The sequence below is a fragment of the Apostichopus japonicus genome, chromosome 5 (genome assembly GCF_037975245.1).
Source record: "Apostichopus japonicus isolate 1M-3 chromosome 5, ASM3797524v1, whole genome shotgun sequence".
Lineage (NCBI taxonomy): Eukaryota > Metazoa > Echinodermata > Holothuroidea > Aspidochirotida > Stichopodidae > Apostichopus > Apostichopus japonicus.
Window position 1 is genome coordinate 5876119 of NC_092565.1, and position 27125 is coordinate 5903243.

At 35.5% G+C, this 27125-nt stretch overlaps 1 protein-coding gene across 3 annotated transcripts; it reads right to left on the reverse strand.

The window, feature by feature from the left end:
* Positions 1–233: 233 nt before the first annotated feature.
* LOC139967410 (fibroblast growth factor 8b-like) lies at positions 234–24914 on the reverse strand. 3 transcript variants are annotated; one of them, XM_071971158.1, is made up of 6 exons: positions 24848–24914; positions 22496–22563; positions 19090–19126; positions 14419–14593; positions 5680–5786; positions 234–3661 (listed from the first exon to the last, which is right to left on the reverse strand). In XM_071971158.1, exons 2-6 carry the CDS (start codon positions 22534–22536, stop codon positions 3380–3382), a joined length of 642 nt encoding a protein of 213 aa, XP_071827259.1. In that variant the 5' UTR covers positions 22537–22563; positions 24848–24914; the 3' UTR covers positions 234–3379. The 3 variants fall into 3 exon arrangements, with proteins under 3 accessions (XP_071827259.1, XP_071827258.1, XP_071827260.1); XM_071971157.1 differs by lacking the exon at positions 24848–24914 and having other exon boundaries at positions 22496–22903; XM_071971159.1 differs by lacking the exons at positions 22496–22563; positions 24848–24914 and adding an exon at positions 19894–21549.
* Between the last annotated feature and the right edge of the window lie 2211 nt (positions 24915–27125).

Sequence of the window (27125 nt, forward strand, 5' to 3'; positions counted from 1 at the left end):
TTTCAGTAGAAGTCAAATTGGTACGTTACAGTTATTATATATCGATAATAACTTGAACTTTAAAATGGAAATATGTTAGTTTTGTATATTCACGAACCAGTTAATATCTTATGGAAGTTGTGTGATGTGTGTTATTCATTTCTTTAATCAAACAAGTTTAAAAAGAAAAACATTGTTTTTATTTCTTGAAAACCAACAAAAACACAAATGATATAGAAGAAGAAGAAGAAATATACATGTTTCTTTTTAATTTTGCTCTTTCGTTGAAGTTAAGTTCGCAACTTCAAATTGCTGTATACTCGACCCGGTCAACACAAGCATATATGAGATATTTTAAAACATCAATTATAATTTGAATGGAAATTAATCAATTTCTGTTCTCATTCTGAAATCTATCCACTTTGGGGATTATCCGACATTGTTTTTTCTTGGCAAGTGACATTAAGTCAATACTAGGTAAACAATGAGTAGCCGTTTAATAGCCGTGGTTTGAACTGCGCATGATGAAAGTTAATCTTAAGTTTACACTAAGCAGATGCAAACCTTGAATTTTCAGTGTTACTGCATGGCTTGATAGATTCCTTCAGTATACTTCATAACACGTTGGAGTGAATCATTTTGGAAGTCACTTATCCTTTGACGATAATACCGGGGTGGAATTAACAGTCAAGCATGCCACTCACAGATAGAACAGTAACGAACAAACCACGTTTCTTTGATTTTGTGGCTGTATCCTTTGTACAAGTCCATTTGCATTTGTACCCTCTGAATTCCACAAAATAAATTCCCTCTTTGAGTGTGTCCACAAGGATAGATCAAAATTTGGTAGAGGAGTGATTTCAATCATCTCCTCAGAGCGAAGTTAGACCAGATGTATAGCTCTTATAGAGTGAAAGTACTCGCTTGGTTAAAATTGCAAACATGACAATGAAGTCAATCTTTCTTAAAGAGTCACTTTCACTGACAATTTTGACTATCATTGACACTCCTCAAAGAGTGAATTCTCGCTCTTTGGAAGTAAGAACGTTATCACTTGAAAAACTGACTCATAATTTGCGACATACATATATAGATGATGAGAATAATGAGACGGAAATGTAGCAACAGTTTTCAACGTGGTGTTGATTCCTTGGGTCAGAGTTGACCAGTCAGTTGTATAAATTTCATAAGTTACATGTGACTTATTTTTGTTTTGTCTGTTGCGTGATTATATTGTTAGTCGCAATACGTTGATTTATTTTGTTCTTTCAGAACAAAATAAAGGGAAATACATAACATGCAGCCAACAATTGTATGAACTGGCTTAAACCTTGTGAACATGCGATACACACAGTTGAGTTACCGCATATAGATTCCGTCATTGCACACTCATGATTTATTTTGTTTATTTATTTATTATTTTTTGCTTTGTATTCATTAATGATTGAGAACACACACTTTTTGTGTCCGATAAAATTCCAAAATACAAAGAAGAAAAAAAGGTTACTACTCACGAATTAAAAAAAGAAAATTGGCAGCATATATCGGATACTGTTGGTACGAAGTTATACAATTAGACTGTTAAGTCTCACATTATCTTAGCACATTAAATTTATATCACTCCTCATGTCCAAAATATTGTTCTCATCCAAGCGAGACATTGTTCATAGTTTTTGTTAAATTTTATATTATAAGCGAATAAATTTTATAAAGCGAATACGATAATAGTTTTAACCTCACATACTATAATAGAAAACATTCATCGACTTGTTCAACTTGGGGAGGGGGGGGGGGGGTATTAGCTATATTATGTTACCATGGGCAACAATTGTCATAGCGATACAGCTTCGACACTTAACGTTTGGAAGAAGTAATTCATATAGTTTATACAGTAAAGTTTTACGTAACAAATTTATTTCTTATTATCGAGAGAAACAGTAGAACAGAGAAAAAACAACAACACTCAGTTAAACCTCTTTTTAGAATGCCAAAGGTCCTCCATATATATATATATATGAAAGTGTTTTAGTGATTCTCCGTTTGTTTCTTCAAGTAAACTCGATTACATTATCAAGTGGTTACCAACTAAGAAGTTAAAGGTGGCATGTCGTCCGGTTTTTAAATGAAATGGTATATACACGATACCAGAAAGGATACGCTATACATGGTTATTGGTCCATGAAACCATGCAGCTTCTCATATACAAGTTGACATGTGAATTCTTTCCTTCCTATGTCCAGGCTCATAAACTTTATGAAATGTATTCTTAGTAAAATAAAAAAAAGAAGGTATTTCCCCCCTGAGCAAGCTGATTTGAATCTCTCATTTAATAAGACGACATGCCACATTAACATATTCATTCTTGGTCACCGGTAAGATTGCCAATAACATAGGATCATTTTGAGTTGCGAAGGTAATAAGAGTGTCTGGAGGCTCTCCCACTTTTGCGTTTAATCTCTTATTTTTATGAGATGCGCAAGACCAAAAATGCTTAAGCTTCAGTATATATTTTTAAGCCGACTGTCTATTCTTCCATTTAATGTTAACACCAAACCTTTGGGGGAGGGGAGGGGTGGGGATGGCTTGATAAATTCCTTGAAAAGGACACCAAACTTATAAGTCGGTTACAGGGAAAATGCTACTGACACTATGCAAATTGTGTGATACGTATCCAACTGTGTCAGTATAATATTATTATTATAAAGTGTCAAGATATCGTTGATACATTGCAAATACATATACTCTACCTCGTCACAACCACGCATATATTCACAGTGGGTTTTTTTGTTTTTACTGGTTAACCCATTTATACATAAAGTTCATAAAAGTATACAAAATTCTGCCGAAAATACAGAAAAATATATATACATTAAGTGCAATAAATAAATATTATTTCACGAAATTTGTACAATTTAACTTTCAAATAACTTCTAAGAAGTATAGGTTTTTATTATTTTATTTTTTCCAAAAACCCTTTTATAAGTAAAGCCTTGATAACTTTAAAAACAAACAATCGAATCCATCCAAAAAAAGATACATTTTTGTTTTACAAAAATAAACATAAGTATAGCTCTGCTAAAACATAAAATCTATACAGCCCGGGGGGACGCATTCCATCCTCTGCCAGGGTCGAATGAGATCCCAAAGGATGGTAAGGTTGCTCGTATTTTTTTTTTGCATAAACATACATACAGGGCTTTTTATATTCCAGCGAACAATACATCCATCAGAGCTCTGAAGATCAAGGTTTCCAAAAGGCACCAACCAATCAGGGCCGCGTTTTTGCGTTCATCTTGTTGAGTCTGAATACAGCCTCCTGTACCAGCCGTTTTGGATAACAGTTCCTCTTTTGTCAGGTATAGTGACATTTTCTTCTGTTTTGTTGTTGTTGATGCTGATATCAGCTGAAGGTATCTGTCGGAGGGTTATCCATTCTTTGCATCTTCGTCAACAAATCTCCGAAAATACGCCGTTCTTCACTTCCGTAAACTTCGCAATCTGTGTCTTTCACAAAGAGACTGTACTTTGAGAGACGTCTAACTCTCCTTGCGTTCTTAGATGAACCGTCCCGCCTGAACCCTATGTACATGTCCGTAAACTGTAACGGCTCCAATTCGATTTTGCCGTGCGCGTTATGCATTATAAATACACACATTAGGCTGCTCTCTATCTTCATTCGTTTCTGAAAATACAAACAAAATACGAAAAATGCTGTGACATTAAAAAAATACAAACAAAATACGAAAAATGCTGTAATATAAAAAATAAAAAAAACGAATAACATTTCTATAAATAATGTTGAAAAAGTCGTCGGGGGTCTTAGATGTATAACATCTTAATCGAGAAAAAAAAGTAAATTCGTCTGTAAGCAACATGATATACATTATACAGTCATATTCATATAAGGCTAAAATACAATATTAAGGTTAAACCATGCAGCTATACGTTTTCCTGCAATGTTAATGGCAAGACGTTGGATACTAACCCAGACTTCCATGTATATACTGGGTTAGGTTACAATACAAAACTCGATTGCTTGTAACCCATATGTAATATTTAACATTATAACATTACGAATCTTTTCTTTTACATTTCTGCATTAGAAAGAAAGATAAATTCAACATGCAGGGTGTGGCTAGAACCGGTTTTTAATGAGTTTTTTTTTTTGCTATCTCTTCAGATCGATTCCTGTATACCAGTACACGGACGGGGGCAGCCGGGGTGCAGCGACCAGAAGAGGACATGCAGGCAGCTCGAAGGGCAGATTTAAGGAAGCTTTCACTCAAGTTAGCAATCAACATGTTTTGGTAAGTTGAGTTTGTGTTACTCTTGAGTTGCATTGAAATCTATCATGCAATCCCTCTTACGCCGCGGGTCCTGTCGGAATCTCAATATTTACAGAGGTTATCTGAAAGACAGTCAACTCTTTTCAATTTGATTTAGGCCATCGACTATTGCAACAAACACTTGTGCGTGTTTGAATTGTACTTTGCCTTTGATCAAAACAAGCTCCAGTGTTCCCCATAAAATTCATTCTGTCGTTTTCCCCGTTCTAAACGGTATTCAAAAGGAGGCAACAACAATTTTCAAATGAGAAAAAACGACGGATACACTCTATATAATACTATCAATAAACTCTATAGCGTGTACATTGTTCGAGTAGCCTATATAGAAAATTTTGTGTAATGTGTAATTTCACTTTTAAAGTATAGCATTTTGTGTTTTTCTTGCCAAACATTTAACAAATATTCCATGAATTTCTTCAAAATAAGATTTGCGATTGATCAAACTAGGAACTTTTGTAATCATTGTGTCATGCATGCATGCTCCATTGTTCTATGATTGTATTCATTTGCATAACAGAGTTTCTTGAAATGTTCGGTTTTTGCTTCCGTTTAGAAATGGTCCTGAACTAGTCAAGTTAACGACCGGCAATGTTAATGTGGTTTTAATATCAAATGATGAAACATTCACCAAATTTAAGTTTACAAGTTGTCATTTACTAATAAAAATCGGATAAAGCTTTCCAGCGAAAAAAAAAAATCGCTCAATTTTTTTTTTTTTTTTTTACCAGAATGAACAACAAGTGAAGCACATGTTTAAGTCGTAAAAACCCAATGTATTCGTAGTAACGTAGTAGTGATTTTAGTGAATCTCCGATTAATAAAACGGCCGGTAATGAATTTGTACATCATATGGGTAAGTTGTTTGATATACCCATGCACTGTTCCATTAAACAGCACTTCACAAGGTTGCATGTTATACGTGAGAGAACTTTGCCCGAAGTTTTTTTTTTTTCCTTTTTTTCTGTCAAGTGATTCGTTTGATCGCATATTCGTCATAATCTCGACAGGTTTAAAGGCTAAGTGATATTTACCGTGTTTCTCACTTACCTGTTTACTGTTCATCACTACACTTTCCCAAATCTATCGCGTTTACAAAGAACTTACATCTTATGAGTATATAAACCAGCAGCTGAGTGTTGAATTTCTGGCTAGGATTATCTAACGTTTACGCTTCTGCGTGCGTGTATGCGTGCGTGCGTGTTGGTGTGCGTGCGTGCCTGCCTGCGTGCGTGCGTGCCTGCATGCGTGCGTGCGTGTGGGTGTGCGTGCGTGCGTGCCTGCGTGCAAATGAATCACGATACAACAATAAATGAGTATCAGATTAGATGAGAAAGGTGTTTCAAATTCGACTTACCCTTCCTACAATATCCCCTCGTTTGTTTACACAAAGATAAAAGTTAGAATATTTGCCCCTAATTGATACACTCCCGTTGAGAGAAACAGTTTCAATAATCAGTCGAGCTATAGGAGAGAAAACGAGAGAAAAAAGAAAATAATTATTAATATACGTCATCGTTGATAATTTTGTAATTATTTCATAGCAGGTCAATCAAACATGTAATATAGTTAACCCAAATAAATTATCGTCGCTTACAATATAACATAGGATTTTGTATTTTCATAATTCAACATTTTACCATCAATATAGCTTCGGTCACCAATGTAGGTCGTATACGGGGTGAACCGGTTTGTTTAACTTTTGTAGGAAGGAAATTCAAGTGACCACTAAACAGAACCACAAATATAATATACGGAAACCTGTCTATGGTGCAGACGACCTACTGCCCTCGTTACACTGGTGTTAGTATATCCATATATAGCAATGTGCCAATGACATACCAGGGCAACACGCACAATATATGGACTAGCACCAGAATGGTATTATACGCAGTCTGGATCTCATACATAAAATGTAATATCACATAGAACTATACTTGTAACAGAGGTATATATGCCTTCATACTTGAAATATCATAGCATGTATAACGCAGTATTTGTATGGTGAGTTATCGGTAATAATCGAAGGGATCAGAATGCGCTTGTAAATATAAATAGACACATTCTATAGCTTAATGTTTGACATAGCATGCAACTGAGGGGCATGTGCACGCGTTTCGTATGTCGACCTTCCCACCCGCAGTCCGACAAGCGTTATTGCTTTATTATTATTATTATTATTAATATATATATATATATATATATGTTTATATATATATATATATATAAATACATATATATATATACAAATATATATATAAATATATATATATATGTATATTTATATATATAAATATATATATAACTATATATATATAACTATATATATATATATATATATATATATATATATATATATACCGAAAAAGATTGTTATCTTAAGATGTAAAAGGTCAGTGCTATCGTTACTGAATTGTTATTTCCTTTGTTATTTTCCTCTCTGGGATTTTTCTGCATTCGGTTAAGATGGAATATGGGTCACTCTAATATAAATTAGCGGTTTTCACTTGTAACAAGTTTGGTGTTCACTTTGTATTTGGCATTTTGTAACACATTTTCGGTGTCAATCGCAATTTAATAAAAGGAATAGTACATATATAATAACACATATCATATGATAATTTCAGTATAAAAAAAATATCATTACACAAAAGCCTAATATTGAAATTGAAACGTTCTTCTTTTTTAAATATAAATAATGACATACTGTTATATGTTGTGTGTAGCAAACTTGCTGTATACCCTCAAATTGAATGAAAACGACTCGTAGATATGTGACACCAATCATTGTGTTTTATTCACTATGTTTTCCATTGTTAGTTGCTGAGCTATGGTTCGTTAGGGTTACTACAAATCACCCCTTTTTTCAGTTATGAAACCTCCTACATGCATGGCGTTCGTTTTCTTATTGTTGCCGACTGAAATAATTACTTAGAATCTAGTCAGCTAGGTAAAACCTATATTCGGTTTGTTACCATGGTAATCTGAATTTTTAGTTGGATGGTTTTAATATCGTGAAACATATGGACTTTCAAAATTAGCATATATTATATAGCAATATGGGCATTATACGATCAACAAGATATAAGTCATATTATTTTCAAGTATACGTATTGTTTACCTAACTTGTTTTTTGCGGGCATGCATATGAATGTGAAATGAGTATATGCCCAACATCCCGGCAAATGTCCGACTAAGAACGTGCACAAAAAGGATGTAATGAACAGGTAGTGGCACACTAAAGGAATTTAGAATTGACCTTTGACAACTTTTTGTTATGACTTTGTCGGTGTAAAAAGAAAATTTGTACTTCTCACCAAATTCCAATAGTATAAAAGAATACATAGCTAACAAAAAGTGAGGTGACTTCCTTACATTTTAACAATAATTTTTTTTTTTTAAGACAGTTTTTATTGATTGTTCTATAAGTTTACAGTCCAAGGTCTAGACGGATGCGTTAGTTTTGTTTGAGCAGCGCAAATTGGTGTTTCTTACTTTCCAAGAAGGAGAATGTATGGTATAGTGTAGACACTGCAGTGTGTACCAACCGGAACAAATTATATCTGTTATTGTAATTCAATGACTAGGCAACAGATGCTATATTATGCATACCAATTCAACTATAATACAATACAGGATAAGTTTTCTAAACAAGGAAGGTCCAATCTAGATTAGGAATGGTTAATCCCTGTGTGTCATATTTCAACGCCAAAAGTATAGCTATATGAAGTTCAAGGGGAGGGGGTGGGGTGGGGAGTATTAGTCACACTTTACTCCTCCCGAACAATAATCTACAGCAATAAAGTAATGTTATATTTCACTAGGCCCACATGTAAGTAAAAGGCTCTTAGAAATTGCCATTTCCCAGGCCAACGGATATTGTGGGTAAAACCGTCTCTGTAAGTGTTATGATCGTCCGACATAGAATAACCGTACTAAAATCCATGGGACGCCTTTAGAATATTGCATGGGCAATCTGCATGGTTTAAATGGATAAAGGATAACCATTGGTTAATATTGTGCTTAATATTGTGCGGCACTTATGATCTAACTGAAGAAGCATAGCTTATAGTGAAGAGAGAGAAATAGAGAAAGAAAATAAACTCTTCTCTCAATTTCGGAACTCTTTAACTGAAGTAAAACGTGTGGTCCCATATGCCGTCCAAAGTGTGCAAAACCTCTAAACGGATTTGAAAGTCAACAATATTTGTGCTTCTCAACAACTTCTTTCCGAACAATAGCGAAACAGAAATTAGTTAATCCTACCAAGAAAGGGAGTTAAGACTCCAACAAGGACTTGTTTTCTTCTCCTAATTTTCGTTTAATCATCCTTGAAAACTGCTTTTGTGGACATTACGGTCCTCACTTAAATAGCCTTTGAGTTTTCATTGCAAGAAACCGAAGGACAGAATAAAAGAAGTCTTAAAAGAAACCTTTCGCTGCAAATAGAAGGGGTGAATTTGTCGTCCCGGTCGTTAACAACTTAAATGAGATTGCTAAAGGTAAGAGTGGGGACACGGTGGCTCACTTAAACTGGCTTTTGTTCACGAGAGTTGCCTCCGGTAAAACATTAAAAAAAAAAATCTGGTGAGGAAATTGGGCCAATTCTTGGCTTTGAAGAGGGTATCTATAGTTCGAAGGCTGTCGCAAATGACAAATTAATGGGTGATAATTGTGGCTTGTTGTTGTTTAACTCCCTAGAAGATTAACAGGTATTGTTCAGTTTCCAAGAGAAATCAAACACGTTAACAGCTTAAAGAATAAAGACAGACAAGAAGTTTATAAGGAACTGATCTAAAAAACCCACAAAATCCGATTCTCATTCCAAAGAACCTCTCAAGAAATAAACAATTATTCCTGAAAAAGACTTCAAAAGATCAATCATCCCGAAACATTGAATATGTTAGGAAATAGAAATAGCTTATTATGACCGTTCAATAAGAAATGAAGTTGAGTAGATCATACAAACCTTAAAGGTGACGACGAAGTAAGACAAAGACGCTAGACAAGTTTGTAGACTATACTAAGTCAGCTTCTAAGGAAGTTAAGTACGAATGACGCACCTTACAGAGCTCTATAGAACTGATGAATCGACAATTGAAAACATCTGTAATACCTTGTAACCTTAATTCCTTTTTGAAGTTTTCGACACTTAACATGCCATTATGAACTTTTTTTTCATTCATAAAGGTATAGTAATAAGGTTATTTTGTTTTCATAAAACAGAGTGTGGTGATGTCACCAAAATAAGACCTTGAACCAATCACTTGTGAGGTTATAATAAGTTGATTTCAGCCAATTTGAAGCTTTCCATTTTGTAATAATATAATTTGACCAACGTTGAAGGTAATCCAGCAAGTTCACTAAACTATCGATACGTTTTATATAGAGTTTAATTACTTTTTTGGTTTGTTTTTTTGGTATACTTGTACAATTACATTGGTACAGGCCAAATATGTGTCATATTCGATATTTTCATAGATAAAGAATAGTAAATTATAATAACTATGGTAGGCCGTATTACTTTGTCCACTTTGGAACTCATAGAGATTTGGTGTTACAAAATACAATTATACTCACACGAAATATGATTTATACAAAAATATAAAAAATACACGTGTTATTTTGTTGCAAGGTTAGCAACTGTTGCAAACTAAAAAAAAAAGGCTAACCGGTATATGGTAACGTTAATTACCTTTCCTTTCTCTCTGTAACCAAACTTTCATATTGTACAAAACATATTTGTCTGAAATCATTGATTCGGAGCCATCCTTCGAAGGTGACGTTTTATGACCGCAAACTAAAGAGCTACTTTTGTAAAACTAATTTCACAGGAAAAATGTGGTTGGTTTAGTACAATAACTTGTCAAAATAGGATAGTCACCACTCGACACTGTGCTAATCATCGCTTGTGTGTATATCAGCTCTAACATGTAGACATATATAGGCTATGTATGGATGGTAAAGTATACAGCATACTCAATGTAGGGAAATTTATTTCAAATTAGTAACAAAATATTGACCAAATGAGTGATCCTCCCTCCCTGGCTTAATCACTTTATTATGCAAAAAGTACAAATGCCATATAAGTTTGTAAGACAGATCAAAGTTACTTACGTTAACAGTTAATTTATTCATATTCATATCTTCAAAACTACTTTAACGTCTCTGATCAACATTCCTCCGTTCGAATTTGCTGTGCTATTGTATATAACATTAGAACGTGACTGGCTGCCCTTGTATGTTTAATATTACCAAAGAAATGCCCTCCCTATAAAGTTTTTAATATACACTTGATTTTTTTCCTCGATACAATCAAAGTTCGCATGATTTAACTAATATACTTTTGTTTTCGTTGGTCTGTTTATTTATTAAACTTTCTTACCAACAACATGATCCTGAGTTCCCTATTTAGAAATAAATTTTTATCGTTGTACATCGATAAACGTTACTTTACCCGATATCAACGAAAGTCCGTCTTATTGCATTACTTATCCTAACTCATGTCTTTAAGAAGTAATGACTAGATTTAATGATAAGAAAACTTTTCCGTCACTTGAAAACTTCTTCGGATTAGAAAAGCTTTTTTTTAAGAGAAGAACTTCTGCCATTAACTTTTCGGTTTAACACTCAGACCTGGTCCGAAATGTATTTATTCGTTATCAATGTAGACATTACCATTCATGTAAAACATGTAACATGTAAAACATGTAAGACATGTAAAACATGTACGGGGAACTTAGAAATAGATTGAATCGAACGCCAATTGGTCGTATTCAGACAATTTTAAAGTTATTTTGTATAGTATTTTTGAACTTTATTATGGGTTGTACAATTGGAGATAGCAACAAGATTTTGGTTAATTTGCAAAGTTTCAATTTCGTCAGATCTTGTAATAATGTAAGCCTATAAAATATAATTATTAGAAATAGCTTAATATTTATTGACTCAAAACTATCCTGTTAAGAGTGCAATTAGCTTAATTATTTTAAGAGATGAACAAGCATCGCATCAGCTCCTCCTATTGTTTTATACTTCATTTGCATTACTCAACAATCCCAAATTCCGACATCAATTAGGTATATCGCAATTGGTCATTTCTACTACCTCTATTTGCCCCTCACTACCCCCCCCCCCCTCTCTCTCTACCTCTCTCTACGTGCCGAAAATATACTTCGAAATGGGAAAACCAAGCTCAGATTGAAACCTTAAAAAACAGTGATAAGCTACATGTGTTATGAGCTATGACGTATATATGAAATATGCCGGTTCTACATTGAGTTTCACTGACTGACTAAAACACCGACGACCTCTTTACCAGGGTGGTATTCATCCACGATAGACTGTCAGCTATTGTGTGCGTAGTTATTTGTTACTAATAGTTGGAAAACATCGAGGAACGTTGACCTGCCATACAAAAAAAAGTCTTCCGACTTCATGGTGCTTTGAGATCAAATCAACTGGCGACAATTTAGCAAATATACCACAAAACACACACAATTGGTCTGTGATATTGCCTTTCATATGCAGTGAACTATGCATTTTTTGTCTTTTTAACAATTTGCATTATTCTTTCAAACTAGGAATCGTACCAGGCGTTTTAAAGGGTCGTGTTTAACAGTAACTTATAGTGACAAAAGAAGCCTCTTAAATGCAGAACGTTTTGGCTTTTGCTATTGGTAAAGTAGAACTCGATAGGAACTATAGTATTAATTAGGTGTTACGCCGACGCCACAGAATTTGAAATATGAAGACTATTATACCGACAGTATATGGAATATTTCACACCTCATACAACTAAGAGTGACTATAGTCCTGGCCGTGTGTTAGTATACTTCAGAAGCTACTTAACGTTCTTGTCACTCTGTATTTTTTTCTTAAATGGGGTTATTAGTAGTATCAAGGACATGGATATGAGATTTTTAACGTAACAAATAAGTTCAGTATGTCTCACATAAGGCCGACAGTGAAAGTTTTTTTTTTAAAAGAAAAAAATGTATATCCCAGAACTATGAACGTAACAGGAGAGTCAATTAGAAAGCGCGCATTGCATAAAGTGTAAAAGATGCGCTCATCCTCAAATCCTGGTGTCACATGGACTTTGCTGATTGTGGTTAACGATAGATTTGATTAAGTCAAAATTGTTTGTAACTCAAGCGTGGAAGAGTTCCCGTCCACACCCAATTTTCCGTGTTAAAACTAACGCCCAGCTAGCCATTCTTATTTGCGGTATAGCAGCCCTCCCCCTGTGTGACTTGTTTGTATCGGCATTGGTTTCTCACGCGGGATTTTCTGTGTTTAGCTATAGTCATACTGAGCCACTTCCGTCAATTTTCACATACAGGCCTACCTTAAACTATATATAGGTAAGATTAAACGGGATCACGCAAGTCCTCTATGTAGCATCATATATGGGGTTTTGTGTATATGAACAATTCCCAGTTACAACCCAGATTGAAGGGTCATGCACTCTATGTATGGACCATTCGTGATGTTAGAAGGAAATACTTGCGGTTTACTTCAAAGTAGTTTACTCATCGCAAACACGGCAGTGAAGTATTGTTTATTAAGCCAACGAAACTTTTGAAATGATTTAGTCCACATATCAAGATAATAACCCCTTGATGCACGCACGCATCGTCGATAGTTATATATACATAGTAGTCAAGCAATGCGCAGGCACGCGCGGTTTGCTCAGCTACGGTGGGTCATCTATACACTGTTTGATATAATATATATATATATATATATATATATATATATATATATATACTATGTTAATGTTGCATGAATTCTCAGGTACACTATTGCAGTATTCAATTTCTTGTGTAGGTAGAATACAATGTTACCAGCAGTCAATAATTATTACTTGGAATGTGACACCTTTTGTGTCTGGCAACAGCTGTGTCCCAACAGCTGTTTATTACTCGATGCTTTTCAAAGCCAATCAAATTGAAACGTTCACCACGTGTGTAAACGTGAATGTTAAGTAGTGCTAAATTTACATTTACTGAAGCGACTGTGTAACGATTTTGGGTTGCACTGAAAGTGAACTTGTCTGTAAACCATACTTCAAAAAATTAAAAGAAGCCTAATGGATATTCTATTAACTTGAGTTATTTTAAACAGTTAGGATAACAAACTTTTCGATTATTCCTACATGTATCATATACGGTAACTCACTGTGAGTCAAGTGCAAATCCGTATAGATTTTCTTCTCTTGGTGTATTAGGGCTACCGTGAAATCAAACACTTAAAAAACTCAGTGCTTTATTTAACTAACACTGGCTAGAAAAGTCTTCTGTTTGCAGAGTTTAAGAGGAATCCTGTTGTGTTCCCAGCATGAGAACTGTTAACTCTTCGATGAGCAAGTCGTTTTTTGCCCAGGAAGTAAAAGATTCATAACCTATTCACGAGAAGATTCTGACGAGGTTAAGCCCATTCTAAAGGCATTATGGTTAATGCTAATGATGATTTGTATACTTGGGATGATATTTATATCGAACTGAGTGAGTGCTACCAACAACTACCATGCAGGAGATTTAAAGCATCATGTATGCTAGATTTTCGTGTCAATTCCATAGTACGAGACGCTTGATATATCGAGTGCCGAATTATTACTTTTCATGAATACGCTAAGCATTGGTCTACTTTCAAAGCAAAATGGAAGAATCGGGACAGAATTGGATATGTCTGAAATAGTTAAGAAATAGTTATCGTCAAAATCTCAACTTTTTAAGACGAGATGAAATACTTTGTCATACGTAAACTATATAAGGTACGTTGAACTATACAGATACCGTCTTGAAGTTAATGTGCATGTTGGAAGAAACAACTCTTTGCGTTTGGTCGGTAATTTCACCAATTTTACGAAGTATGACTCAAAATTAGACTGTAATTGATCAAACTCAGACATTCACTTAAAAGATATTCCACCAATCGAACGACAATTTTGCTAGTACTTAATGATTGTATCCTAAATTCATTTTGAAAATTTGTCGCCCCTTATCACCTGAAATGGAACTTGCCAGTACTTTTGGGCTAATGAGCTGTATTTAAGTACTGTCGAAAATTGATCAGAAAGTGAAAAACTTACTGTCGTCGACTCCGCTTTCGCCGGCAGCATCTACTAAAGCTCGCCCTCGTATCCTCAAGAACATATTGCTGGCTTCATGTTGGAGACACACCTCTTCCAAGGATGGAGTACCATGCATCCTACGTAGGCTTTCGCTCGGCATATTCGATTTGGCTGTTTTCACTTGTCTCGACCTCTGTATATATTAGAAAACAGATAGGATAGGAAAATACACTTAAACATGTCCGAATTAACCCATATGTGTCTGTCTGTCTGTCTGTCTATAGGATGTAGACACACACACATACACATACAATCTGTCAATGGTGGGACAACAGACTCAGATATAGAAATTCCAAAGTTGCGTATGACATAGGCCTATATGAACTAAAGCTGTTGTGATAGACGTATACATAGGGCCTATACAAACCAATACTGTATTTATCTATCGGTGAGCAATCACACACGTGCACTGAAAGCAATAGACACAGTGAGAAACATATATCGGTATATTATAGTCTTAAAGCACACAGATTCAGAAAAAAAACCGTTGTTTATGTTTTAGTTCCTTCGTATTTGGTCCTTCCTCCCACCCCCACCCCCTGTTGTCTTGTTTTTTTCGTATGTCAACAGCTTCTTAGATCATACCCAAATATGGTTCCTAAGACTATGAGATAATCCGAGCCATGGGGAAGTGAATGTATGTTGGAGCATCATGTTACATTAGATTATCGACCATGTTTTAATAACCAGCACCGCAGATTAATCTACACATTAGGGACGTCCAGCATCAGGGAGTTAAAAGATCGTTAAATATATAGATCTCAGAGACTATAGGGCGCAAAAAAACGTTCCTTGTTATTTATCTCCAACTTTCGAATCATAATTTAATTTGGGTTTTGTGTTGATACCAACAATTTGTTACCATGTCTAGAGGTCTATAACGGAATTGGAAACCAATGTCCAATAGTTACAACTTACATACAAGAACGACCAGCCAATTACGAATTTTCAAGTTGGCCGTTTTACAGAAAGAGAGTGTTAACTGAATAATACAGTAAAAACCATATACCCGATCTATTCATCGGTTGTCGGGAACGTCGTAATCGTATCATTCTAAGAACACACAATATACTTGTAACTTTGTCGTATACTGGGGTCTACACTGCTTTTCAGTGTGACCTTGCTAAACTTTCGATTGCATTCACAATTTATAAAGGAAAACTAATAAAAAGAAGCCAGCGGATTCTGAATCTTCTGGTCACAATGCGAAGAGAAAACCTTATTTTAGAAACATTTACTTTTCAATTGGCGTATTTTGATAACGATTTAAAATGCAGAATGATGCCTTCAGGAAATGTCAAAGGTCAAGCTGATAAACTGTGGCAAAGAGAGAATCAAACACTCCTTGACAATATTAACGATGATGCTTTGTGTGCGCTTAATGTCGTTATTATAAGAGTCAGGTTTAAACTTGGGCTTACCCGGGGAAAGGCAACATCAGTTGGCAATAAGAAAACACCCGCAGTAAACAGTTACTCAGTGCATACATATACACATATATATATATATATATATATATATATATATATATATATATATATATATATATATATATATATATATATATATATATATATATATATATATATATATATATATATATATGAAACTCTCAGAGTTGTCTGATGATCGCTCAACGCGTGAAACTCTGAGTAACAACTACAAGTGTTCCACTAGTCTCAGCTAGTCTCAACATATATTTCGCTCTGTCCACCGGACATAGAGCACTCTGCGCCAAGACAGACGCCAACCAACCAACTTTATATATATATATATATATATATATATATACTGCACAAACAGACTAATTTATGAATCCTATAATATATTTATAGCCTCACCTTAAACCAAAGTACAACCCTTCATTTGCTATACAAGTTAATGATTCTAGTATACATCAGTATCAACAAAACTTTTGTCGAGGCCAAAATGGGATGAAACAGGAAAAGAAGGAGAACGTGAATCGCTGGACCTCATTTTAGGTTTGAGTCTTATCCTCAGTATGATTCCTATAGTTTCCTGAATTACTCTAAAATAAGGTCAACTGTTTCTATCTTGTCAAATGAACTTCGATATTGTCTGTTTCTGAATGGTTTTTGCATTATGCTATTTCATGTAACCCCCGATTACCTTTATATCCCCCTTATTTTTTGATTTATTTTATTCTTTCGGGTTTTGTTTTTTTGGAACGACGGATGCCACGAAATAGTATTGATTGAATGAGACACTTTTGATCTTAGTTTGCAAATATTTTAAGCAGCTGCCGGTTGTCCTATACCAATGTATGTCAAATATCTCCCGTTTACACAAATGTATGAATACAGTATACACAAACTTAGTTATTGCGTCCGTTTGCACTGGAGGCACAACTTTTCTGTAACGTCCTTAAAATCAGGTTGCGAACTATTCTATAGAAATATCTATAAGTAAAGCGACTTACAAGTTTAATATAACCTACTACAGTATACTGAAATTTCCTGCGTTAAAAAGTTAGTGCAATGCTCTTATATAAATGTATTGACTGTTAGACACTCGGTTGCCAAATAGTATCCTGTCACTTCACAAACTCTATACACATACAGCGATCATTCATATCGACATTATAGACTAAGAAAGAGTAAATGTCTATAAAAAAACCCAACATGCTTCAAGTCCTGTCACGTGTTTGCCTAATTAATTCTAGGCGGTGTACCCGTGAGGGAGGTTAAACGAAATAGGAGAAGAAAATAGACTTGAAAATTGTCTTGTTGCGTCTTTAATCAGTGACTTAATCAACAATATCCCCGCCGATCTCGAATAAATTTTCACGAGATTCTATAGATATGATGATGACTACTGACTATACAGTTTATTTAAGATACGCACGCAGCCTGACATTTCACTGTGTAACTATGCATGGACTCAATCCATGTTGTAATCAAATACTAGTCACAGAGATTGGTGGTGAAACGGTATACGTTCGTGAGAAGAAATATGCGCATTTGCGCATAATTATCTGACTTGGAGGTTCTTGAAATTATTACAGTTATATACAGCAAAAAAATGTCTTCAGGGTTACGAAACCTCACAGCGATTTTATGTTATTTCTATTTTTAAGTATCATGCAAAAGTAATTTCATCATCAAGTTTTGATCAGAATGTGAGTTATGTTAAATGCACACTCAGGTAATGTTATACGACAACGTATAAGGTAAATGCCTCATGCTATAAGAATTTGCACTTGAAATTCCAAGTGATGCAAGTTTCAATATTATCAAGTGTTAACTTAACTTAAGCCGACGGGAAGTACAGCCAGTTCTTTCAAAGTTTGAACATATTGATTTATTTAGAATTATTACAACAACGGGATATTTTTCTCTTAGAACTATATTTAATTGCTCAAATACTTATAGAACGTCAAATAAAATATCCAGCATTTCGTGGTAATAGTATTCTCCAAGTTTTAGTGTTGATGTGAGCGTCTAAAAAGCTGCTACATGGGGGCGTGATTCATGTGAAATCATTGTATCCCATAATTTACTTCTTTGTGATCATGAGGTGCCAATAATTTTAAATAATAATTTTACATGAAAGCATCACATTGTCGGAAAACTGAAATTTGTAAACTTAACACATTACATGGCTGGTTCTGATCAATTTTGTTATTTTAACGACTCCTATATTAACCTTTGACCCATCAGTTAGATGATATACATACAGACTTTAACAACATCACAACAAGCTAAGTATCACTTAATTGCCCTTAATTGAGCATTAAATTCAAATGCAAATGGTAAGCTTTGTTTCTGACAGCAAATCTATATTTTATTTATTACCGATCGATTGATTTTGCTTTCATGTTTTACGGTACTTTGGCTTGTGCCTTTGCGTGATTCTGGGCATGAGTATAGTGGCAAATAACTAGCAGCCCTTAAACTCACTAAAGACATCTAGTAATATGTGGTTACAAATCAATTGGATTTCCCTATAGTTAAATTAACATCCACTGCATAGGAAACACACATCATCATGTGTTCCACCTATTTAGTCACGCAATAGCCTATACTTGTTTCCTTATAGTTTCCAAAGCCTTCGAAAGTTTACATCTAAATTCCATCTCTTCCATGTATACGGTTTTTTGTGGACTTAAGCAACAGATTATGTTTTCAAGTACCAAGTTATCGTTTCCTGTATGGGGTGAGCCGACTATAGTTGTTCCAATAGACTTTGGCCAATTTAACTTTCACTTGATTGCACCCTTTAACTGCATGTTCTCCGTTTTTGGCGTATGATGATGACCTAGAATAGATCTCTTTCTTTGTTATGAAACACGTGTGTCTTTTTTCAACTTATCTCCGAAATATTGGACTTAACTTTCTCCTCTCCTTCAAACATGAAACACTTTTACTTTATCTCTCCCTACCCAACATGAAAAGCCAAATTTTCTCACGGTAATTAATTGGATTTTTTTCCTTTCACATTTTGTATGATATTAGGATGGATGCAGGCCAACGCCAATCACCATAAATTCACCGATTTAGCATATGCACTTTTAAATTACTTCATTTTTTTAATTTTGATGATATAGATTTAAAAATCTGAATAAAGTGAGATTAAATGGGGAAAAATTTCAAATAAATCGTTCCTTACCTGGATACAAATACACCACAGTACAACGTGTAACAATCTGAAAAGAAGCAAAGAAAAGAGAGAAGGGGAAAATAAAGCGTGAAATTAAATCGAGATTTTCATTTAAAAACCTTAAATGGTACCCCGAGAGATAATCAAAAAACTGAACGGAATCACAGGTGCAGGTTATTGGCCTCGGGGCCATGTATATCAACGCGAGTGTGTGTGTGTGTGTCTGTGTCTGTCTGTGACTCGCAGTGACGTTCAAATGGAGACTTGTCTCGCTCGCCCACGTGGTTTGCACTGGAATCAAATTTCGCAATTTTATGACTATTGAATTGACAAAAAATGACATAAGCATATACACTGATTGTATAGGCACGTGTTTCATATGTAATGGTCATAATACGTATTCGATTTAAAGAAGAAAAAGAAGAAAAAAATGCCATCGTATGTTTGTAGTACAAAACTGTCCAGTTTGAGACACCTTATACTTGAAGGATCTGAAATAGCTATATTGCAAAATTTATAATGGAAATTTAAACCGGATCACAGGTGCGAAGTTTATGCATATTGTGATTTTTCGATCAGTTCCAATAACATTTGACATAGAAATATCTCATCTGAATGTTGCGTTTGCTATTTACAAGACGGCTAATTTGTATTGCTGTTTTACCAATCATTAAAATGCAAACATGTAACAGCTTTAAATGCACATGTAAGGATTGGTGGCTCGTGTGGGGTATCCCCAACACGGAGTATTAGGCAAAAATATGAATATATATATTTATATATGACGGTATAAACTTGATATTAATAACGTACATGCTCAGTAAAGGTAACCGAAGCAGCATTGCTTTTTAATCTTGAATCATTCGTTTGTCTTGGACACTTGATTTTCTCCTTTTAGTAGTATAAAAGATTGCTTTCTTTTTTTTCTGGGTAAAACCTATACTTCAGCCTACCAGCCAGCAGTAGGGGTGAGTATGGAGCTGATGGGTGAACTAGAGTACCCACACCGAGTCTCTGTAAAGGTAAATAACAGGCTCCAATAGGCCCACTTCGTTGTCGGCATAAGCAAACAGTTATAGACCAAATATTTATCCAACGAAGCAGGTCTTAGGTCTGTAAATGACATTTCATTTACACACTGCAACTATCCCGCTGCAGTGCTGCTGCAAAATACTAGATGGTGGATATTTATCAATGTGTAAACGAATTAAGTGGGCTTGTCGTGCACTTAATTGAGGCGACGTTTACAAACGCGATGACGAAAAGGATAACAACCACATCAGTCGAAGTGGGATTTCTCTTAGCAAGCGTCATAGTTCAGAAGAAGAAAAAAATTAACCCCCAAAAATATAGATGTTTGGAGGAGGAGGACGATGATGATGATGGTATAGGTGATCTAAGTGTTGATATCTTCGATTCGGTTCCTTTTCTTGCCTTCCTTTAGGAGCTTCTACTAACAACACGATCGCTTCACTTGTGGAGATCTGAACAATCTTTCAAACAGGTTGTTTTGTCATATTGTTGTCAGATCGGAAACGGATACAATTTGATAAACATAACTTTATGATCAAATTAACAGGATGGTTGCGGGTAGCAATTAATACCCTGACACATGCGTGTGTAGGCGGTGATATTCAAACGCACGCAATCCAATGGTTGGCAGTGAAAATCACTCCTTTCGGATATGTCGAATAATTTTCCAACGGTTATAAAGATAAAACCCTTTACTGACTGATGTTGAGAAAATGACTCCTTCACCATAAGCAAAGATGAAATTGAGAAACGATTTCGAAATTAAGGATGAAATATCCACATGTTGGTCACGCTGTTCTTCTTCTTCTTCAAACCAAAAATTATATGATGAACAAAAAAATCCACGTGTAAACCACACAAGTAAATTTCTGTCACAAGAGGAATAAATGCCGTAAAATCATTCCTGCTTAAGCTCTGGAAAAAGACTGAACCTGTAAATCGATGTGGATTATCTTTAATAGTTTCAGATGTGCCAACGAAACCACCTTTCATGCTAATCATCCATGAAGAATTAATACATACTAGCAACGTGTATATATATAAATATATATATATATGTATATATGTATATACTTAGCTATAACTATTACCGAGTTAACACGTGTTAGTATTACTCAGAGTTGCAATAAGTGAACACTTTGAAGCCATTTCTAATAATGATCGACTGCTGATCGTGTTCCAGCTTCTTTAGGCTGCCCGTCCATTGTGACACAGTTCACTGGATATCTCGAATAGGCGAAAAAAACTCTGTTAGCTTACCCTCGGTCTGATCAAGCGAGGTTTAATGCGTTAAACAAGTCCTTCCCTTGAATGAACTTCTGTGCCGTTATGAAACACCAGTCGCGGCTATATAGTATAGTAACGAAGTCATGTCCAACCTGGTAAAAGCCTTATACTTGTAAAGAACTCGATAAGCCCCAAATCCCTGTCTGTGAATATCACGCCACCAGCTCTTATATATATATATATATATATATATATATATGTTTATTATCTGACAAAATTTTTACAGAATGATTGAATTCCCCCCTCAGTTTTCGAAAAAAAAGAGGCTACTAACGTAACAATTAACGCTCCCATGGATTATAAATTAGGCTCCCACTGAAATTCACACCAGACGCCTGCTGGTGTACAAACCGATCAACAAAACGCTGCATAACGAAGCTAGATTAGCATTCATAACGGGGAGGAGGTATATGGTTCACCCGATAATATGCATATATATGCTCTGGCCATATTTACGTTACGTTGTACAGGGTTGCGTTTAGAATTATTGTGAAAGCAGTTTTCCTTTGTTACATTACACAGTTTAACATTTCGTTCGTATTGACCCGGCCGCGGTCTTCTTTGTCCTTTGAGAAAAGGGGAGTTACTTTCTTTTGTTTTCTCGTTTCTCATCCGAAATGAAAATAAAGAGAATATACTCTGGAAAGCATGAACAGCAAAGAACCTGTTCACACAAATACAATGTTTTTTTTTTTTTTTGCGTTTTCCCGTTATACAAACAAACAATGCAATATCTTTGGTCATGTTCTTCATATTTTCATATCAAAAATGCCATAGGCATTATCAACGTTAAAACCACAAGTGTTATGGTTTACGCTGCCAAAAAAGAAATATATACATACATACATTCGACAACAAGACAATCGTTCACAGTTTATATTTACATAGAACGTTCACGTTTCTAGCGCTTATCTTTTCCAAGCGATTACACTTTACAATCATGAAGTAGATATGTTTTGCCTGAGCCTCCCACTTTCCTAATAAACACTATACAGTGTATAGTTTATACTAATGTATTGCACGTGGCTCTCATATATTCAAAATGGTATTTTGGTCTTTATGTAAAGCAATACAACAAAAACAGGAGATAACTTACATATATGCTGCCTTTGGACTCTTGAGGCGGACCCTTTCCATCTACGATAAATCTTCATTGACGCTTCGCTTGATCATTTCAAATGTGTAGAAGAAACAGAAAAACGGATCCAGGTTTTTGACTGATACACATACACACATCGCCACATTACAATACTGATAAAAGGAAGCATGCACGCTATCCCGGTCACGCGTGTATAACTGCCGCGGAAAGAAATTCTTTGCTAAGGTATATTGAATAAAACAAACAGTTAAGCAGGCTATGGGACTTATTCAACTACACAGTGGTGCAGTGAACGGGTCATGTTCCGATGAAGTTCACTGTTTGGATAATATGGTAAAAGATAAATCCTATCGTAAATATCAACAAACGCCTCTGTCTATTGACGGTAAGGTACTTAATGCCAATAAAAAAAAAGCCTCTTCACGGTGCAACAGAAAAAGTTTTCCACTAGGGGGCGCCAGATAGCATTTGACTTGCTCTTTTATGGATTCATTCGCATTTCTTTCGTTTATCCAACATCGAGCTCGCTCTATAATGAAATTTCATCATCGGGAAAAAATAATCTGTGTTAATACATCTTTCATGGATTTTGGTGTAAATCATAATATTCAGAGGACTTAAAGATTAATTTATAAACTGTCCCTTAGAACCTCATATGACAGCAATATATATATATATATATGCTATATTTGACACAGATTGTTGACACTTATTTATGTACACGTGTTTATAATATATACTGATGTTTGTCAGTATTCCGAGTTCGTAAATATTAAATGCTCTTTTCTTGAATTCATAATTCTATTTCACTTTTAATATGCGTATGCATAGACAGACGGTCTGACAGACAGACAGACATACGGTTGAAAATGAATATTTTGTTGGCCCAACAGACTAATTTGTTGTTGTATATACATACTATTTATACTATAATAACTATAGAAAAACGCGTCGAATCTACATTATGATTATCATTGGGAATCTCTTCCCTGGATTCACCCCACCCTGCGAACCTTTACCAACTTCAATGAAAACCTCAATAATTTGCAATTGAATTTCACCCCATGGAACCTATAACAAATCAGTTCAGAATAACTTTTAATGCCAGCCGTTAAATGTGTAAAGTGCACTACAAGTCGTATAAAAGACCCATACCAGGTTCAATGACTGTCTCTTCATTGATATACTAGCCTGGTTTATAATATGCCATCAGTGTTATCGGTGAATTGCTTGTCGGTAATCTTCCCCCGAAATAGCAGCCTCTTACATAATGATCTATAACATTTGAATATATACCTAAACTAAATTAGTCTGCAATTGCAGATGTTATCACGACACTGCACTTTTACGGATTAGGGAAGCCAATGCATATATAAATAGATAGATATACGGCATGCAGAAGTAACATTTCCTCGCTGGTCAGCGTATATAGAGAGGTTAAATTGGGGCGGTTTATAATTATATTGGGCACCTATAAATAGAATGATTGGCCGAGGTAGTCTATGCATACCAGACACGCCGTGTGACAGACAGTGATAGGGGGTACTAGAGGAAAGGAAGCATGAAACCTTTCAAACATTGGAAGATAACCGCGTCGAGCCTCTATACGAGGTGCCATGGCGGCTTCCATTATTTTATCATGATGGCGCAAGCATGCTTGAACAGGACGTCGAAGGTGAATTAAACCTGATCGACAAATTGATTTCTACATATACAGTTGTGGTTCCAATATTTTATAAAGGAGACGGTATAGTCTTGGTGTCTAGTGAAGCATACCCCGTGTATCTTCGAGGCATTGTTAAGCTGTAAATTAGCTCTAAACGCAAAGTTGTGTTATAACTATACTTTTTGAATCGTTGTGTAAGGTTGTAAAGGAGAAATTGGGAGTCACCCCCCCCCCCCGCCCCCGTCCCTTCCCCTTTTGGATTTACATACCTGGTCGATCTGTAAGTAAATTTGAATTAAGGAAGGCTTTCGGTAAAAGTTAGTCTGTGGACTCCATTGGTCTATAGAGAATGATACGCATGTTTATAATAGAAGTGTTCGCAATTTAATCGACTGAGGTTACATGCGATATCGGTTGTAAACAAAACAGATGCACTTTGCAAGTGAAATGCTATAAAGTTGATACCGGAAAATTGGCAACCTTTATGATGCTTTACATGAAAGCAGTTTCATTTCTCGAGTCAGGACCTTTTCCTTTTTAGTTACGAAGCTTGTACTTCGCAATAGTATATATCAGCCGTTAAAATTAACTTGGTGCAAATTATCTCGGAATTCGATTCTGATGTTAACAAGCTTATTGATCTTGCGTCGATCCTTAAAGTAAAGATTATGGCGGAAACTAACCTGATTGTAGTTTTCTCTTCCTGTCTTCATTCTGTATTATTTCAAAACAAGAGGAGAAGAGAGAAACCTGCTGAGAAGAAAAGAGAAGCGATAGATGATGATTGTACCCAGTTTACGGCGATAAAATACACAGTAAATCATCCAAATTGTAATATTGTGGCTTAGAATGTCATTGATCACTGTGCGAAATGTTGTCTCTGGTTTTGAACTTGATCTTCCCAGATTTACGAAGCTGATGTTCTTACTCAACGAATGAGGAAATAGCAAACAAATGTTAACATTATTTCAAATACCGAATGTGCGTATATTAAATGGTATTGTTACACAGCCACGAACAGTCAAGACACGTAAAAAATCAAATTGAAGTTTATCCCAAGGTATACTATATCAAATACTCTTCCGGCTATATGATGTATGTTGCTGTCCAAAATAATGTTCTACTCGGAGGAAAATCAATATGCCAATCTGTAAACATGAACTGTCAGAGATCATGACTTTGAAATATGTACTGCAATTAATAATGAATAGAGAATCCTTTCAGTGGGTTTAAGGGCTCATGACTGATCAGCCATAACTGCCCCAACATAAGAGCATTGCGACTAAGTTGTTTCTGCCCATTGGCTTAAGTTGCAGTAACTATATCATGGTATCGTCGCAAACCGTCTTTTTTTCCCGGGCCACTTCTTTGGTTATCCTTTTATAGTCCCGGCTATGTAAATGTCCACTTAAGAGTTTTCCATCGTCATAACAAAAGGCCCAAAACGTTATTTCTCAAGAAAAAACAGTCAAGCAAGCTGTGTATAGATCAACTCAAGTTTACTGGTGGTGACGGGCTCTTATTCGAACTGTCAATTGAACTGAGATCCAGAAAAAGAAAGAAAGATATCATCAACATCAATGTGACTAACTGTTTTATCCTTCAGTAAAAAACACTACGTCGACGCGATCCCTCATAGAGTCAGTCCCCTGACTAAGGAATGCAGTACAAAATTTGAAAACCACTGAGGGAGAGAACGAGAGAGAGCAGAGGTTGAATTTTCCGTCTTCGTGGTGGCATGGCGGGCACCCCAGCCAGCCTTGTTCATCCTCTGTATATATATAGAGGCTTTGTCTCTTTAAAAAAAATCAAAAGAAATCCAACATCAGATAACGTAGAGTATCGCTTTCGAACTTACACGAGAGTACAGTAAATAATTTACATTTAATCCTGTAATGAAGTATAAGCACAAAAATGTCGTGCTATGTTCCTTAATCTGTCCCTGTGGACCAAACTTTGCCTTCAGGTGACTATACAACAGTGGTTCCAAGCAGCGGACGTTCTGATTAGGTCATGCCAATACAAGGAAGCTAATAATGACAAGTTGACGTTGGAGGTGTTATGAGATGTCTACTGCAGTCCAACCTTTTATATCTGCATAGTATAGTCTCGGTAGCAGCCTCAGGCAGAGGTATACCTCGCCCGTGACCAACCCACTCGGTCCCTTTGGAGTTTCAGATATCTTCGATCCCTTGGGAAGGATCAACTCTCCAGACAGAAATTAACGAGACAATGATCTTACGTATTGATTACGAAGAATCTGAGCATGCCGACACATTTGGCTTTGTTTCTGTGCGCGTATAGTCGGTGGTGTGCATGTGGGATTATTAAAAAAAAAACGTTGAACGTCAAGTTAAGAGGGCCACCCTGGAACGTCAGTTGTTTATCAACGGTTTTAGTTTCCACCCCGAAGCGGCATGATGTTTAAACTGATGTATAAACATATCTGGTCTATTTGTACTAGGTAATGTATAGTTTTTGCAAGCTTATAAGATCTTTACAAGAAGATTAGACAAATGAACCAGTTTAGCGACAATGCCGGACAGCCACGCTACACGGGGAGCCTAATATGGATTTTGCTCATGGTATGTCATGAACATGAAACAACAACCTATTCTCTCCCAAGGGATTGTAAAATGGAATTTTTTCTTTTTAGAAGTATCTCGAATTTTGAGAAATTGCAAAAAATAGCGACAGTAAGGATAGGCCTATATATTTCATAATGGTATAAATTTACAAAATCATCAGCTGCAAACAGCAATTGTAAACTGTTATCAGTTCTGAGGTTGATATTGTGATAAGTATACAAACATGCAGGTTTAGAAATAACACTGTGTCATTGCACTGAATTCACGTTATGATTGCGCCATGTCATCTGTGTATCGTACTTAAGTATAGGCTCTTAGGTCACATGGTACAAAGCCCCGAATTAAACTTGCTTCAAACATTTAAAAATACCAG